General features: G+C 47.6%; 9 protein-coding genes across 9 annotated transcripts; all 9 read left to right on the top strand.

The window, feature by feature from the left end:
• Positions 1–1753: 1753 nt before the first annotated feature.
• Positions 1754–3592, top strand: TbgDal_III4930 (protein farnesyltransferase alpha subunit,putative; the record flags this gene model as incomplete). Its single annotated transcript, XM_011774139.1, has 1 exon — positions 1754–3592. The coding sequence occupies one exon, from the start codon at positions 1754–1756 to the stop codon at positions 3590–3592; it is 1839 nt and encodes a 612-aa protein (XP_011772441.1).
• A 928-nt stretch (positions 3593–4520) lies between these two features.
• TbgDal_III4920 (hypothetical protein, conserved) lies at positions 4521–4967 on the top strand (the record flags this gene model as incomplete). The annotated part of the gene is made up of 1 exon (XM_011774138.1): positions 4521–4967. One exon carries the CDS (start codon positions 4521–4523, stop codon positions 4965–4967), a length of 447 nt encoding a protein of 148 aa, XP_011772440.1.
• Positions 4968–5363: 396 nt separating this feature from the next.
• Positions 5364–6842, top strand: TbgDal_III4910 (hypothetical protein, conserved; the record flags this gene model as incomplete). Its single annotated transcript, XM_011774137.1, has 1 exon — positions 5364–6842. One exon carries the CDS (start codon positions 5364–5366, stop codon positions 6840–6842), a length of 1479 nt encoding a protein of 492 aa, XP_011772439.1.
• A 1173-nt stretch (positions 6843–8015) lies between these two features.
• TbgDal_III4900 (hypothetical protein, conserved) lies at positions 8016–9182 on the top strand (the record flags this gene model as incomplete). The annotated part of the gene is made up of 1 exon (XM_011774136.1): positions 8016–9182. The coding sequence occupies one exon, from the start codon at positions 8016–8018 to the stop codon at positions 9180–9182; it is 1167 nt and encodes a 388-aa protein (XP_011772438.1).
• A 474-nt stretch (positions 9183–9656) lies between these two features.
• Positions 9657–10265, top strand: TbgDal_III4890 (hypothetical protein, conserved; the record flags this gene model as incomplete). The annotated part of the gene is made up of 1 exon (XM_011774135.1): positions 9657–10265. The coding sequence occupies one exon, from the start codon at positions 9657–9659 to the stop codon at positions 10263–10265; it is 609 nt and encodes a 202-aa protein (XP_011772437.1).
• Positions 10266–11160: 895 nt separating this feature from the next.
• TbgDal_III4880 (hypothetical protein, conserved) lies at positions 11161–12201 on the top strand (the record flags this gene model as incomplete). Its single annotated transcript, XM_011774134.1, has 1 exon — positions 11161–12201. The coding sequence occupies one exon, from the start codon at positions 11161–11163 to the stop codon at positions 12199–12201; it is 1041 nt and encodes a 346-aa protein (XP_011772436.1).
• Positions 12202–12933: 732 nt separating this feature from the next.
• TbgDal_III4870 (hypothetical protein, conserved) lies at positions 12934–14601 on the top strand (the record flags this gene model as incomplete). Its single annotated transcript, XM_011774133.1, has 1 exon — positions 12934–14601. The coding sequence occupies one exon, from the start codon at positions 12934–12936 to the stop codon at positions 14599–14601; it is 1668 nt and encodes a 555-aa protein (XP_011772435.1).
• Positions 14602–14879: 278 nt separating this feature from the next.
• Positions 14880–16211, top strand: TbgDal_III4860 (hypothetical protein, conserved; the record flags this gene model as incomplete). The annotated part of the gene is made up of 1 exon (XM_011774132.1): positions 14880–16211. One exon carries the CDS (start codon positions 14880–14882, stop codon positions 16209–16211), a length of 1332 nt encoding a protein of 443 aa, XP_011772434.1.
• A 356-nt stretch (positions 16212–16567) lies between these two features.
• On the top strand, positions 16568–17230 carry TbgDal_III4850 (hypothetical protein, conserved; the record flags this gene model as incomplete). Its single annotated transcript, XM_011774131.1, has 1 exon — positions 16568–17230. One exon carries the CDS (start codon positions 16568–16570, stop codon positions 17228–17230), a length of 663 nt encoding a protein of 220 aa, XP_011772433.1.
• Between the last annotated feature and the right edge of the window lie 7 nt (positions 17231–17237).

Here is a 17237-nt window from a genome sequence, read left to right as displayed (position 1 = left end):
TTAATCATTCCTTCCCGCATTGTGCATTATTATTACTGCTGCTGGCAGATGTACAGCCGTGCCTTCGCGCAGGTGTCGGGAAATGGCACAACGGCATATATAAATATAAATATATGTGCACAACGTAAACCCTCATTCAAGGGATGTTTATCTTTACCGTATCATATAAATGAACAGGGGGAACGGTGGCGGGTGCCGCGTGAAACAAACAAACAAAATGATGAAAGGTTGTGAAGGTGTAGTTAAGAACTCAATGGGTTTCACAAATATGAATTTAAGAAAAATTGAAGTAATATGAAAGCGGTGAAAGGGGCAACTGCAAAAGGTATGGAACGAGAAAACAAAAATAAGAAGAAGAAATGGGGAGAAGGGGGTACTGCATAGTTTAAAATAGATATTAGCGGTGAGTCGGTGTGAAGCCACATTAAATTAAGTAAAGGAATAAGTAAAATAAGGAGGGGAGTGGAAGCAGATAAATAGAAAGTGATGATAATTGCCAATACAACTATATTTAATATTATTTGTTATTGCACTCTTCTGAACGCGAAATAACCGCCTATTAGCACTTGTTAGGGAGAAAAAAAAATAAAAAAAGTGAAGGAATGTGATTGAAGAAGGAAGAAAAGAGAAGATGGGTGGCGTGTCACTCCCACGTGTGGTTTATGTGATGCAATAGCATGGGTGATATTTGTATAATTATGTTTAGTTTACTTTCCGCTTTTTTCTTTCGTTTCAAATATATAAATAAATAAATATATATATATATATGTGTGTGTATATGTGCTTTTTACAGTGTAAACGTTATTATAAAATGTCTCAGACAAATATGCATGAGAGAAGGAGTCCCATTTTTATTTGATATCACATGGAATGACATCCGTGTTCTTTTTTTTTTTTGTTTTGCGTCCCGGAGACAACTCACGTTTCGAGCGGGAGTTCCGTTTGATACATATCGGAGCCACCGTGTCTTTTCTTTTATTTTTAATTTTCTATTTGTGTTGGTGATAATCATTACCACTTATTAAGATCATTTTTTATTATTCCTATTTTTATCATTTTCATTACAGCCTTAACTTTGATTAAACATTTTTTTTTTCTGGCTTTGATCCTGTCTGTCTGCACTCATCTCGTGGTGCTCGATCGCGAAACCTACCGACATTAATAATTTGAAGTGAAACCAAAGAAAAATGGAGAGGAAAAAAAAAAGAAGAATGCAACACATACATGTACATGTTTTTTTTTCTTCCTTTTCAACGGGGAGGAAAATAGGAAAAAAAGAAAAAAAAGAAGACCTGTGTGGAACTATGAAAAGTGACCCTGTCAATGTATTCGCTTGATCATTATTTTTTTTTCTTGAGGGGCGCTGGGGAGACCCACACCCTCAACTGCCCGGCATTCAATTTTTTCTTTCTTTTATCTTTCTCATTTTTTCATATCTCGAAGAAAGGAATCGGTGCAGGTTTGAGTAATTTGACTTTTTTGTTCTTTTTTTTTTTTGATTTCCTCTTTTTTTGCCGCTGGTGTGTTGTTTGCGGTCTTTATTTTTATATCGAAGAAAATCTAGAATTCTTATTGTGCTGTTCCCCTCCTCACTTCTGAGGGTTACCATTTTGGTTCGTTTCTCTCTTTTTTTTTTTTAACCCCCCTCTCCCCAATCCTTTCTTTTGTTGCTGGTACTTTATTTATTTAGGGAAAGAAACTTGCAGAAGAGGGACGCTGGACTCCCTCTGGGACCTACAGGTGCAGCCACAAAATGAATAAGAGCGCGGTGCGTAGTGAAGAAAGCCGCCAATCATCATCGCTACCATCCACTTACTCGTCGTCATCATTGAACTCAGAAGATGAGAGGTTGGCGCTGCTTTCCGATATTAATGCGCTGCAGGCCCTCTTCCCAGGCGTTACCCCAAAAGAGGAGACCCCTTTGATAAAACACCCCAACATGACTCCCGCCGTCTTCTCGAAGAAGTTCGATTACGTGATGGGAATTTATAGAGCCGTTGGCGTAACCTTCAAGGGTACCCGCGTTGGTCCCTCCACGCCGCAGTGGCTGCTTCTGACATCATTTGTGATTCAGCAAAACGCATCGCACTATTCCGCGTGGAAGGACCGGCGCGACGTTTTTCTTCAGCCCTCGAGACTTGTCACATCCACACGAGATGCATTTATGGCGGAAAATGGCCAGCAATGTTGTGGCGACAAGACTGACAGTCTTGCGAAGGTCAGTCAGGAGTGGCTGCCGGCGCAATGCGACGTGCAGGGCCCAACGGGGGAGTGCAGCGTGTGGAGGGCGATACGTTGGGAGCTGAAGGCAATGGAGCGCTTTGCGTTGATGAATCCCAAAAACTTCCAAGTGTGGCATCATCGGAGGGAAATGCTGCGAGAGGCTCTAATGCATGCAAACCCCGTAGTAACGGGGTCACGAAGTGCTTTCGACGGTTACCTTCTTACTTGTCATAACATGCAGTTTTCTGACATCGATGAGCGGGTATTTTGCGACGCCGCATTGGACGATGATGGCAAAAACTATCACGCATGGTTGTACCGGTCGTGGTTCGTGCATTCGTTTCCCTTCCTACTCCATCCACCTTCGTGGGACTCATTATTAGGCGGAGATCAGGGTACTGAAGATAAACACAGTGAACTGCGCGCCGCACCCTTTCGGTCGTTTACGGTAGAAGAAGATTGGCTACACAAGTGCTTGCAGCCCATCATCCCGGAATGCCCCTTGAGTGATGAGCTCACAAGTACAGCGAAACGCATTTTGCATGATTGCATGAACAACTCAGCATGGTGCCATCGTTTTTACGTATTTGAACATGACCTCATCGTGCCACTAATTCGTGTGATCCCGCCACAACAGACGGAAGAGGCAAAGTTGATACTGAAACGGCTGTGCGAATGTGAAATGTTTTACGCCCTTCAATGGTGTGCCTACGAGCCCTGCAACGAATCGGCATTTGTGCATGCACGCTGCGTTGCTGTTTTGCACCAAGCTGTTGCAATTCATCTATGTCTATCCTCACACGGAGATGCACCACACGTTTTCCTCCGTGGTGATGAGACCATCCAAGTTTCGGGCTCCTCATCTCTTCGTCACATTAATTTACGGGACAAACTCCGGTGGGGAGCATTCCTTGAAACCTTCCGCCTCCTCTTATGTCAAGTGAATGTATTGAGCGACGTCATAACGCCACGTGCAGAAGAGTTCCGCAGTGGCGGGGAGGGACGCGACAATGCGACAATCTCCGTTATTCACAAACGTCGCTCTCAGTTTTTGCTGGACAATACACATCAAGTGTACACGGCACGTTACCGTTGTTTGTTTACGATACTTGAGTACATGTGGCGTTGTTATTTTACAGTGAGTGATAGGGCGAATGTGGCCGCCGCTCTTCCACCAGAAGTTTACGCTGGGGGGGATGCGGAGGCCGCTGCACTTGCGCAACAGCAATCGGACGACTGTGTAAAGTTCTTCCTGGAAGCTGAGCTCCAGGCATTGCGACTGGCACGGCGTCTAGTCGTTGAAGATGACATAAGAAGGAAGTATTGGAAGCATGAGATGAATATCGTTATGAACCGGGACTATGTTTGAAAGCGAACCCGTGCGGATACCTAAAAGTGCGTTTCGGTTACAGTTTTGCGGGGTTGCGCAACCCCGAAGTTTGTTTCTCCAAACGCGTTCTCCGTAGTCGCTTTGTTATCTTTTCTCGTGACTCCCCATTCCGGGAACAGCTGCACTCACTGTAAGTAAGAAGCGGAACGAAATGTTACGCGGTCTTAACACGTCCCCACCTGTTATTTCCTGTTCCTAGAGGCACATGCGTGCGTAAGCTATCTTTGCCCTATTTTTTTTTTGTTTCTATTGCTTGGTCTCTCTTTTCTCTTATCGTTTTTAGGGCGGGAGGTCCTCACTCTTTGATGTGTTCGAAGCGAATATGCAAGCCGTCGTGAAACTCGATGGGGAAATGAACGCGGGGCACGGTAACATCTTACAATGTAGCACGAGAACCTTGCTCCTTTCGGCTGCTCATTGGTTGTCACATGTTAGTTTAGCTGCTGAATACCAAAGCTCACTTCCTGCACGAGAAAAAAAAAGGAAAAAATATGCTCCGTAGTAGTTCCAGAGCTTCTATGATGTCCAAATGCCAAATTTTACGCATCTATTTTTCTGATGTGAAACGATGAATCAAAGCTTAACACAACTCTGATTGCCTCCCTCCACACACACACACACACACACCTCCTCTACCCGTCCATTTCCCCTTTCTTGGTATCGGCTTAGTACACACCCAAGTTCGTGCAACTGATGGGAAATGCATTGTAATTTCTACGACTTTATGATGAGCGATCTTTATGTCACCTCTGTGACGAACATATTACACATGTAGTTACGTGTAAACACTGCAGTGTGGGTTTGCTTTGTTTGGGGAGAGGGGAATTTTCTGTTGTTGTTGTTTTTTTCCTCTCTCCTTTTTCTCCCCTCTCTCTTTGATATCCATTCATCGTTTGCGTACTGTAGGATGGCATTAGGGGGTTCACTCCTCGCGTTGCGAAAAGATATATGGGCGAGAGCAAACAAATTGTTGCGGGTTCAGAGAACAGCTGCAGCACAGACAATGTACTACCAGCCATCAAACATCGTACCGCTTAGATCCATAGCTCCTACCGCTGTTGTAGGCACACCGTATGGCGCGTATGTTAATCAATACGTGAGTGAACTGCAGGCGTGGTGTAGGGCCTCAGATGAAGCAGTTGTGGCAACACAAAAACAACTCCAACGACTTGCTGCGGAGCGTGAGAGGACGAAATATCTGTTCCGAAGGCAGTTACTGTTGTTCATACCCATTACAGCGGTGGCGCCATTCTTCCTACGAGAATACGTGGATCGAATCTGTGCTGAGCGAACGCATGAGTTTCTGAGGAAACACGCCGAAGAGCGATGCTCATTGAAGTGGATCGCGATTTGATGGAATGTGTGCGATAACCTCTGGAGCGTGGGCTGAAATGTGGGTGAATGGAACCCCTCCTAGGGGTGATGGTGGTTATTTCATGTGGATGACAAGGCGGGTGCATTTTGGTATTCGCCTCTCCCAGGGTTGTGCGGTAGTGTGTGGGATCTTCTTTTTTTTTTTCTTTTTCGGAGGAAACATTTTCACCCATCTCTAAAAGTAACACTGTGAATGGCAATGACAAAACCGCTCCCTTTCTCTACCACTTCATCCTTACCGTTAGCCTTTTGACGGACAGCGTTCACTTGACGCCATTTTGGTTTTGGTGCGTCGATATTACTTCCCCCCCCCCCCTGCCTTATCAGCGGGGTGGAGACGTGTGAAGTAGCTGAGTTGTATTAGTGCAGGTGGGTGATGTTGGCACTATCACAGGGGTTACCAACGGTGGATCCCGCGCTAGTGAAGGCATTTAAGCAGGCGGCAAACAATGCGTCGACGTCTGGCGATGTGGATGACGATTCACGGAGGCAGGAGGTTGCACGAATCAATAAGGAGGCGCAGAAGGCGTGGGGGGCGGAAGAAAAATCATTCATCCCTGCAATTTACCTCCGCACACGTGATCCCTCCGCCGAGGATGTGTTGCAGCACTTGAGAGTCACCAGCAAAGCGTTTGAGCTCAATCTCCGCTTTAGAGATATTGAGCAACTGGACGAGATGCAGGTAAAACTGTGGTCACTGCTCACCGCAGATAAATCGAAGCAAACGGTTACTATCTCGGAATTCACAGAAATCATGAACAAACTTAAGGTTTGGCAAGGGCAGCGTTTCGAACCAACTCCCAAGACTTCACCGTGTCGGGAAATATCGGTTCGCTCAGCCCAGCAGGAGTGCCCCGTCGACACCACTCCGTTGGATGAAGTGATGTACGTTGGTGTGGCAAAGAGGCCCCGTCCGTCGTTGCAGTTGTTTCTTTCATGTCCACGTTCTCATGCGGGTGGCGTGGAAGTGGCACATATTTACCAACGGTTCGCAAAGCAGGTGTCACTCGTCAAATGTGAGGCTGAGCTCCTCATGTGGGATACCAACAATGATGGGCGCCTCACGGAAGATGAGCTCGAGAGCTATGTACGGGACTTGGTGTCGCGAGTTGATGCACTCCGCGACATCAGCAACGACATTTTACCTTTTTACTGTTGTGCAGTGAGTCGGCGCATATTTTGGGCTCTAGATCCTGGTATGAGAGGCACCATACGCATTGACGCACTTTTGCAGAGCCCTCTAATGGATGAATGGGTGAGTTTACAGTTGATGCGTGAAGACCTGCCACGCAATTGGTTTAGTGCAGCCATTACCTCACACTTGTATGACAAGTTTCTGCTCCTCGACACGCGCAACCAAGGCACTCTCAATGCTGCGAACATGAAGCTTTACAAAAAGGGCCTCCCCACCGTAAGAGATGACGGTCTCCCTCGCGGCGTCGGCCCGCTTTCTTCTCTTTTCATTGACAGATTCTTCGAAACAAGCGTAATGATGGCGTGTTCTGAGTTAGATTTTAGGAAGTTTGTTGACTTTGTTATAGCCGTGGAATTTCTCCCCGCCTGTCAGCGACCGCTTTTCTTCTGGAATATACTAGACATTGAGGGTTGCGGCGTCCTGAGACCTGTTCACGTCAACTCTTTTTTTAGGGAAACTCATTCCAAACTGGTTGAAGCCGGGCTGGAGATGCCATCGCGGGAGACGGTCGTGCAGGAGGTGTTTGATCTCATTCCAACCGCAGAGCCCCTACGCATCACGCGGGAAGAGTTTGTTAAGGCCCCACAGGCGGGGCTTTTCGTAGCTCTTTTGATTGACTGTCTTTCATTTTGGGCATACGAAAATCGCGAGCAGCGGTAGGCAAGAACACCTTGTAGTTGTAGGAACCTCTAATAAATGAGTTTGTATATTTCTTTATTTGTCTGTTTAGGCATCATTCGTTCACGAACACCAACGACAGCAACAACAACATTAGTATCCTTCATATGCTGTGATCGAGCACTTTCCCTTGCCATGTGTCCATGGTGTGACGGCGGGTAAAGGAAGGGATATGTTATCAACACCTTGCACGCGGTTTCCCTTCCGTTTTTTTTGTCTTGTACGAATACGCAGCTGGCTTATGTGTACGTATTATTACAAGGTACATCAAATCTGCTACCAGCATGCTCTCTCAACTGCTTTCTAGGCTTCCCTTCCCCCCCCCCCCACACACACACACTAACACGGCGTTCGTGAATGTGCTGCTACCGACAGCATTAATGCGGTGGGGCAAAGTGTTTGTAACAAGCCCTAAAATACGTGACGGCGTATGTATACGTATCCCTTTCTACATGCGACCTTGTTCAACCGCACTTCATGTACGCATTTACATTCGTTTCTTTTTTTGTCTTTCCCTCTCCCCCATGTGTGTGCTTGCTTTAGTTCGGTTCACGTCTTAGCGTGTGTGTGCATGTATGTGTGTGTAGGCATTGTTAAGGAACATGTGCGGAGGGAATACAGCAAAAGTGTTCCCGCGCTTTAATTCACCGCCTTCCACACCTATCTGGATGGAAAAGGATTGCAGTTCATAAAAACTTATATACGGAGCGAACAGCTGGCCAAGGTACACGGGAATTACACGTTGGAAGGCCTTGATTCTGGTGCTTTTCTTGCGTTACACTAATACGCGTAGCACATTGACAATGCCTGAGATAGAGGCTGCGTTATTATGCCACCTCCTTTGGGTTATGAGAGGTTTGTCGAGTAAGAGAATACGTAATGTATATGTGTGTGTGTGTGTGTGTGTGTGTGTGTGTGTGTGTGTGTGTGTGCTTATGTCGCGTATGTACTTTTTCAAGCGAATGAAAGTGCGCATACGTGTGCATATACTTCTTATAATATTTTCTTCACAGAGGCCTGTTGCATCGTCCATTTGCCAGCGGTCGCCATTGCATCCCTTCTTCCCTTTGTCTTTCTCTGTTTCTCCCTGTTATTATTGAAAGATTTGTTCTAATTGTTGTTGTGCCGTTCTTATCGTACGAGGAGGGGCATGCGATGATAGCAGAACAACAGAACCAGGGAAAGGAATGTCCTGATGAACCGGGGCCATCGTCGTCTTGCAGTTCGGCCACGCGACACCGCTTTCAGGACCTGCCGTATGATGTTCTTTTACGTTGTGCGGAGTTCATGTCCGTGCGCGAGGTGCTCTCGCTAGGAACAATCAACTGTTTCTTTCATGCCTTTACCACATCAGAAAACATTGTGTTGTGGAGACACTTCACTGAGCGTGTTTATTTGCAGCACCCTTACACTTTGAGGCAAACCCTTTTCAACGACTCACTACTGCGAATGTACGCTGCCATAAACTCCATACCGGTCCCTCTTTCTTCAGCGAGAGCTGGGGTCTCAGATGAGTATGATGTGTTGAACACAGCTGCCATCTCGAGCCAAGTAATTTCACAAGAAAAACTATACCAGTGGGTGACAGACCGATGTGAAGAGGTAATTCAGGATTTGCGTTTGTTCGCAGACATCGTAGAAAATGCGGACTCACGATTTGCACTTACGGGTCTTTTAGTGGCGTTGCAGGCTGTTAAGAAGCGCATGTGGTGCACTGAGGTCGCAGATCTTGAAAGCGTGCGAGATTTACTGCGGGCAACTGTCGTGGAAGAGGAACATGATCAAGGGTGGGTTGTGCTGCAAACAATAGCGAACAGAACAATCCCGAGGCGGTTCTTAACCTCCTTTACGGCACGCATGCAGTCAGACAATATCGAGTCCCTCAACGGAAAGTACAAACTCTTGAAGCGGTGTTGGCAGAGAGCCGCTGCTGTAGCTCGTGAATACATGCAACTGCGTGAAGTGCTGCGCGTCGTTTTGGCGGTATCGGAAGTTGCCGATCATCCAAACGCGCAACAGCGGTATGATAGTGTGTGGTCAGCACTTTGTGGAACCACGGCGATGCTTAACGCTGAAAAGCGCCGGCGCTGTAGTGAGTCGGGGGACCTTGACGAAGTGGGAGCAGTCATTCCCATGAGCGCAACCGACGATGCCCTGCTGCGTCAAATACGTAACTTGGATAAGGTGACAATTGGGGATATTGTGAGTTACTTCTTTGGTTATGTGAATGGCAAGGTGCAGCGCAAGACGTTCCTGGCAGCTCTCTTCAGCATGAAACACTTAGCAGGAGCGGAGGGATATGAAAGTGTTCCCTTTTGGTAATATGTGTGAGTCCTACAGTCGGAAGTGGTTTGGTACCGCTTAGTTTCTCTTCCCAGCCCCTCATAACGTGTTGTTGTTGAGTGTATTGATCTCCGCATGGATGTCTCATTATAACTTGTTGCTTCACATATGTTGCTGGTGTTTTTGCGTTACTTTAAATATGCAAATTCTCTCCTTCTTCTCTTTAGAGCCGTACCGTGTTGCAGTGGAACTCATCACCGCATCGCCCTCCATCTCCCTTCCCTCCCCTTCTTCACGCACGCCCGTTGTACCACTCACGGAATTGAATAAGTGTTTTAACCTCTTTTTTAGTTGTTGTTTTTTTTTCGGGGGGAGGGGGTCGAACCACAGCAACAACAGTAATAATAATAATAACAATAACAAAAGCAACAATAATATAAAACTAAAGACGCCAAGTTTGTTAGTTTCGTCCGTTTTAGGGAAACGCATATTTAATGTGAAGACGTTTAACGAATGCGGTGCTCTCCCCAATATAACGAAGCGAACCCACCACCAACTTCCCAACTAACCCGCTTAAAATATACACCGGTTGAGCTTACCGAAACAATCGTTAACTGCCAGGCGATCCCCATGTCACCGGTTCTGCTCCGCATGAAATGTGTGGTGACAAATGTATCGCCCGATTCACTTCTGCTTCCGGATCTCCTGCATTCACGCCCTCGGAAAACTATTAAGGTGGAGACACGTGTAAGTGATGACATGGAGGTTCCACTCTTTTATGGCGCTGTGTGTGGAATATACACGGGCCCCAATGGAAAGGAAGTGGCAGCGAAGCAGTGGTTTGTAGATTTGGCAAGGATATGCACACAAGGCAACGCGATGCTGAGGGACAAAAAGACGGGGGTGTTGTTCCCAACCCAGCCGCTCATCACGCAGCGGAAACGATGTCGAGAACGTGAAGGCGTCTCTCGGAATGATAAAGCAAATGATGGTTGTAACGACGGTAGTGCTAACATGTGTTCTGAGACGTCACGGTCTAGACGAATAGTTGTGCTTCACAATCCGCTGCACCGTTATCAATTGGTTGCGTTGAGAACGGAAGAAATAAGTCGCAATTCGTAATATCTTCTTCCGTGCTGTTGTTGGGATGGTAGCAACAGCTGGCGGTGGTGGTGTCTTTTTTCTCTTTTCTTTTTGTTTTTGTTCTTTGTTTTTGTCTAATCACAGGATGGGCAAGACATACGTTTGGGTGAGATTACTAAACACATGTGGTGACTGGAAAAAAAGGGGGAAAGATGCGTACAAATATATATATATATATGAAAAAAAGGTGAAGTGGAGTGAAGAAAAGGCTGTGTTAGGAGGATTGAGGAAATATACACATTATTATGGTGAAACAAATATAAAAGAAAAAGATAAAAGAAGACCGTGAGACAGAAGAAGCCTTGGATGATACTGAATCCTCAGTGAGAAGTAAGGGAGTTCCACGACAAAAGTTGTTGGTGTTCTATAAACATGGCTAAAGGTCTCTTCTACTTTCTTTTCGTTTTTGGTTTTGTGTCCATTCAAGGACGTTGCCGTTCACGTTAAGTGCGTTTAAATGAACAGGTGTTTGTGAGGGTCATTTTCCGACACAAACAGGTAAAAAAAAAAAAAATAGAAAGTTTGAAGCATCGCCCCTTTATCCGAGAAACTTCTGCGCATACGCACCACAACTGGTAAACGTCACCCATTGATAGTGTAAGTAGTGTGAAAAAGAAAAGAAAGAACCGGGACTTTCGAAGTGCTTCTGTTTCTCCTTATTACTTTTGTTGGTTTTGTTACTGGTTTTTTTTTTTTTTGCCTCCACCTTTTTTTTAAAAAAACTATTGGGAGGGAGGGTTCGTCATAAACCCAACCCTCCAGTAGTAGGTAAAAGGAAGCAATTTGTTGTCCCGATATCGCTTTCCTTTTTGGAGCTGTACACTCAAACACTCGTAGGATTGATTCTGAACTGGAGGTGGAGGTGGAAAAGTAAATGATAGAGAAATGGAAGGATAACCCACTCTTTCGACTACTTGCTTTTCTGGATGTCGTTGGCCTTCAGCGTTTTTCCCACGCAAATGACTTAAAAAGTGACGGCACCTTCATAAACCCCGATCGGACGGTTGGTGCCGGGACTGTGATGCACAACATCCTGCGCAGCGGCCTCCACGCATTACGCGCCAACATCACACGTCTCTTCGCTGATGAAAAGGAGCGGGAGCAGTTGCTTCTATTGGTGGGGGATCCCAATGAAACTCCCACCGTATTTGGTGAAGGGGTTCTAAAGCCTCCGTCACTGCAGGAATTTGACGAAGTTGTTGACAGCGCTTTACCGGTGTGGGCTCGGTTGCGTTTGCAGGAGGCCGTCGCACTCAACACGGATGGCAACGAAAAGGTTAGCAGCGGCAGTGTGAAAATATCCGAGCAGTTTCTTATCGACGCCATCGATGGATGGATGAATGGCAGAAGCCATAAAGAAAATGACGCCCTCGTGCTGGCGTGCGGTGTTAAACCTGAGGTGCTGGAGGCGGCACGCGGTAGGGCTGATGAGCTCCCCAATGCAGTAGAGGATTTCATCATCGATGTTGTTTTTCCACCTTCATATGGTAATGAAGCAAAAGAGAGTGACATGGTGGATTGGCTCATAGCTTCATATGAGCAGTGCTGCGAGGCAGTCAACGCTGAAGAAGAAGAGGATACTGAGAGAGATCAAGAAAATGAAAACAACGAGGAGGTACTGCTAACAAGCGAGAACGTCGCTACGTTTATGCTTGAAAATCCATCTGTCATCCCCAAAGCGATCGTGCGGGAATTACGGCGGAAGTTGTACGATCCGGAAATTACCGAGTTCGAACTGCGAAACCACTACCTCGCGTCTGAACTTGTTGCGTTCGCCAAGGGAGAGTTGGGTCTTAAGAAGGGGCTGAACAGGACGAATTGCGTCAAGGCAATTTTGGAACACCATAGCACATCTAAGAAAAAAACATCTCCAAAGAAAACTGGACCGCAGAAAAGAGGAAGGGCCAAACGGTAACGTCCGCGCACGGTTACAAACGCCACGGCAGTTGGCAGGTTCAGTGGCACCACTTATCGCATTTCAATATCCGTCACTTCGGAATCCGTTATTATTGGAGTTGTTGGTGTTGCTGTTGACCCACGGTTGTTTCCCCTCCCCCCTTTACTTTGATTTTTCTAATTTGCAGCCTCATTTCAGTTTCCACAGCGACAATGCCAAGGCGTCGACGACAACATCGCAACAAAAGTATAACACAATTGTTGTGTATGAAGGTAATGCATCGGGTGAAAATAGTCCGCAATGGTTTTTACATGTGGACTGGCTCGAACACATTAATAGAAAATTTTTTAAATTAAATCAGACTATTTAAAGAAAAAATGACGTTTTTGTTATTCTTGAATATGGGTGCTTAGTGAGCTACAATCTGCAGAGCAGTGTTGCACGGAAATTCATATGAACCTTCGTTAGACTGGGATCACACACACACACACACACACACACACACACACACACACACCGCTTCACGTCTATATCTGTTTGTCTGTTTTTCGGGAAAGGGTAACGCAGTTCCGCCGCCGATGCTTATTTAAAATGCAACGGTTAGTTAGTACACTCTCCCGGTGTATTCAAGGGCGAGCAGTGACAACACTTGTGCCGACAGCAACGGAGGGAGTCGACACTTTGGAAGCCAGCTTGCGCTCGTTGTCAAAATCCAGCGGCCTCATCGACATTAAACAGTTGGGAAAGTTGATGAGAAAACTCATTCAGTGCTCTGACTCCCGCAAGGCACGGCTTTGCAAAGAAGCCTGTCGAATGGCCCACGCTGCGGGGTTGCATGCGGAGTGTGCGGAAATGTTTTTTAGCTGCCGCAAGATGGGCCCTGTCACTCTAAATGACCTTGTTATTAATGCTGCCGCATGCACGTTGGATCCGGAGTACTTACAAAAGTGCCTATCTAATAGTGACGGTACATCTCTCACTCGGGGCCTGGCATCCCATGAAGCAGTCATCGTTCTTCGTATATTCTGGCAGAGTACAAGGTGTTTCGTGTGCATCGAACGTAGCCGTAAGGAATGGAGTGAGGACAGGGGGGAACGCGGTGCGGCAAAGCAGCGTGAGACAGTTCTCGGGCGCTACCGTGCGGTTTCGGAGGAAGCATTTCGCCTTCTTAAGCTCCCAGATGACGTTCTGTTTAGCGATTGGTGGGCAAGGGTCAAACGGCTCGTGTTGTACCACCAGAAAGACAAGGGGGAAGCTGCGGTTTACGAGCAGTTCTTTTCCTGTTGGGAGAATTACCATGGCGAGGAATTTCTGAAGTGGGTAGAGCCACCCTGCCTAGTGGCGATGCTGCGCTCGTGTGTAAAGGGTGAACGCTGGGACTTGGCGGGCCGCTATGTGAATGTTTCCCGTGACTGCCTACTTTCCAGAGCGAACCATCCTGATGACACCCTTTTGCAGCATTGTCTAACGTACTTCAGTTCATCGTCGCTTAGTAAGGCCGGGGTTGTATGGTTTGGGCGCATCCGCGAAACGTTGGTGGGCTATATTCCCTCGGCGATGGTAATACACAGTGCAGCAAGACTTGCTGGTGACGCGGGGGATGGGGAACTTGCCGTGTGGTGCCTGCAAGCGCTTCTTAGTGAACGCCAGCCCTCTTCGCCATCACCACATAGTATCTTCCCGTGTCTTGTGGCCCTGGCAAAGTGTCGAGTGAAGGACTTCAAAAAGGTGCTCCGCACGCTAGAGGAGTCTGGTCACGTGAAACAGACAGGAGAGGAGTATTTGTATCTTGATTTGTTGTATAGCCGGCACAATTTGTTCCTTGGGGAAGAACTTGTCCAACGTGTGGAAAAACATCTTACCCATGTCGACGGATGTCTAAGCCGCGCCGGTTTCTCCGTAAGAAATGCGACATTGTTCCTTCGTATCGTGCAGGAAATGGAGCACGTCAGCTTCTTTAAATATTACATGGTGTTGAAAAGGGAACTTCAAGCCGACGCGTCCGACTACGCGAGAGCTCAGTGGTTATCTATTGCGCTTAAATGGGTTCTGACGCAACCCACACTGAAAAACAGCGACTACGAAACTCTCATGATGGAGGCGCGCGCACTCCTCAACGATGGCAAAACAACTGGTGCAGGTCCGCCACTAGTCGGATACTCGCTAAACTCGAAGATTACCTCCCGTCTTGCTGCCATCCATCAGTTGCAGGGGAAGGAAGCACCCCGTGGGCTCGTGGATGAGGCTACTGTGGTTGCGCCAATCATGCGCTTCACACGGCAGCGCCACCGCCTTCCCCGGTCCCAACCGCCATGGATAGAGGCAGTCAAACCCCCGAGGCAAAGGGAACTTTGGCAAGTGAGGCGCACCCTCGAGGCCCTCGCACAACGGGAATGGAGGGAACGTGTTCAGCGCTAGTTAGTTACCACGTCACCTCCAGTCAGCCGAAAGGAATGTGTTGCTCACTGGAGCACATGCCAACGCATACTCAATCCATTTCATTCTAATCTGTAGTTTCACACCCTCTGCAAGCCCAATGGCACACACCTTCACCACGGGTCACTCTATCCGTCCTTTTTATCTAATTTGGTTTCTCTTCTTCCCTGGCTCGTTTGTTTCGACGGCATGGGTGAGGAAAATAGCTTTTTCCGTTCCCCCCTCGTTTGTTTACAGTCATCACTCGCTGAGGCGGCGAGATGAGTATCTTTTACAACTTCCTCCCCGCTAAGCCAGAAACGACGTCCCCAAGTTCACTATCGAAGCTGACGCCAGACGAAGTTCCCTCGCTTCCGCTTGTCTCGCATTACGTGTACGCGCTCCTTTCGTTACATGTCTACGGCATCGCTGACGCGCCTCCGCTGCCTAAACCCTGGAACCTCCACCTGACGGCCGCGGAATTGGGGCTAGACAAAGATGGCTACTTCGCTGCTTCATATATAAATGAAGAACTGCGTCACTGTATCATCGCTCACCGTGGAACGGCTGATGCGTTGAGCTTGCGCTCGGGGGTTTGGTATTACTTCAACGAAAGGACTATCTTGTTTAGCCTGGCCCAACAATTTTCCAAGCAGGTGCGGATCCATTTGAGTGCTACAAAGGGGGAAGGTGAAGGGGAGTGGTTCATTAGTTACACCGGTCATAGCCTCGGTGCCGTACTTGCCGCATGTCGTGCGGTAGAAGACCGAGCGCCTGCCATCACGTTTGAGTCACCGGGGTGCAAACTATTCATTGAAAACACCCTGTACCAGCATAAGGCTGATGACGGGGACATCATAACCTACCTCCGGGAGCCAAACCCGATCAACACGCTTCGGCCGCATTGTGGCTACATTGTGCAGCTGCATCCCATTCAAGACGATGCAGTCGCGGCGCAGGCGGGAGCGGCGGTGGCATCCAAACCGCGTTTGGCGGCCATATTTAATGCTCAGGAGGCTGTACGTGGATTGTTTCAACGGGCAGCGGGAATACCTGACATTCAGCACTATCTGGGAAAAATTGAACCACTCATACGGGAGATGGTGGAACACACGCAGCAAGCGCACTCGATGAGCTCAGTCCTCAGGCACTTTAAAGAGAATGAAGAACCATTAGCGTACGCGGTGCTGCGTTGGCCAGAAAACGCACTGCAGTTCATGGAGTTTTACAACGCAAAAAAGGTTTTGGAGGTTCGTGAGAACACGCAGCAAAACCTCGTAGCTGCGTATGAGTCGTTGATCCGCACCATGTACGTTGTAGTGGAGCATCCGAAGAATAGTCTGCCGCTAAGGTATCTCAGCAAAGATGCACTTAAGTTGCTCCGATTGTGGTCGAGGGAATCCCCCTCAAAGCTGGCACGTATGCCATTTACAGAGATGGATCACAAGGTGCTCAATACCATAATCATAGAAGACGGCTGTATGCGCACTTCCGTTCTTACTGCGTTCCAGGCCAAACAGTATATTTCTCTTATTGTTTTCAAGCCCGAGATCCGCCAAGTACTCGACAGACTGCTTTTGGATCCCCTCCTGGAAAATGCGAGCAAAATGTGATACGAATTGATTCAACCTTGCGAGGTGGTGGAGGGGGCGGTGCGAATGGCACAGGACGCAACAACAGACGTACATGCGGACCTTATGTTACAGTTGACAGCTAAACCTCCCCCTTCACGTGTTTTCCATCTCACTCACCTCCACTAACCTCCTCAGCAGCGCCTATCGTGCCGAGTAGGTGAAAAAAAAAGTTGACCGTTACTATCTATCACCTCCCACTCCTTATTGGCACTGTGTTGTGTGTTGCGTTTTTGCTTCCCCCCCCCCCTTGGGGATGACGACACCATAATGTAGTGTTGGTAGAAAGTGAGTGGAAGTCATTCGGTTAGTGGAAAGGAAAGGAAAGGGAAGCGGAAATGTCTTATAGTGACATTCAGAGCCTCGCCCAGCTTCTAGACAGAAACCACGGTTTTAAACGCCCTGACGGCCAATCCGTTGGCTACAGTTTGCAGGAAACGGCGCCGACGGCCGTCGTGAACCATGGCGACAGCGCCGCCGCTCCAAACCCATCGAATATCCCCCTTCCCGCGACGGTAATCGATCAGCAGTTATGCCTCCCAATCCCTTCAGAAAGTCGGGAAGCAAAAAGAATTCAGGCAAAACAGCATCAAGCTCGAAGGCCGAAGGGTTACGCAATCTGGACAGATGACGAACTCAACGAAGTTCATCAGTTCCGAAAGGATACCACAACAAAACCTAGGGATGGTGTTGAGGAACCCGAATACACTATTCTTCACCAAGAAAAGGTCACGGCGGAGGACTTGTATTTGGGCATGGATTTCACCAGAACGGGTTCATCCGGCCTGCTTGTGAAAGTTACGATGCCGAAACAGGCCCGTATTGCTGATGTAGCTATTGAAGTCGATCCATATGAATTTAGGCTTTCCTCTACAAAGTATTTTCTTCGCGCCGCACTGCCACAGAAGGTGTTTGCGGGCAAGGCATATGTTAGGTGGAATGTGGAAAACAAAACACTCGAAGCATGTCTCTACGTGGACGATTCCGATAGGCTGGTTTGAGTGTACA

Source organism: Trypanosoma brucei, chromosome 3 (genome assembly GCF_000210295.1).
Source record: "Trypanosoma brucei gambiense DAL972 chromosome 3, complete sequence".
Classification (NCBI taxonomy): Eukaryota; Euglenozoa; class Kinetoplastea; order Trypanosomatida; family Trypanosomatidae; genus Trypanosoma; species Trypanosoma brucei.
Note: the sequence above shows the minus strand (reverse complement) of the source record. Positions and strands in the feature narration are given on the sequence as shown.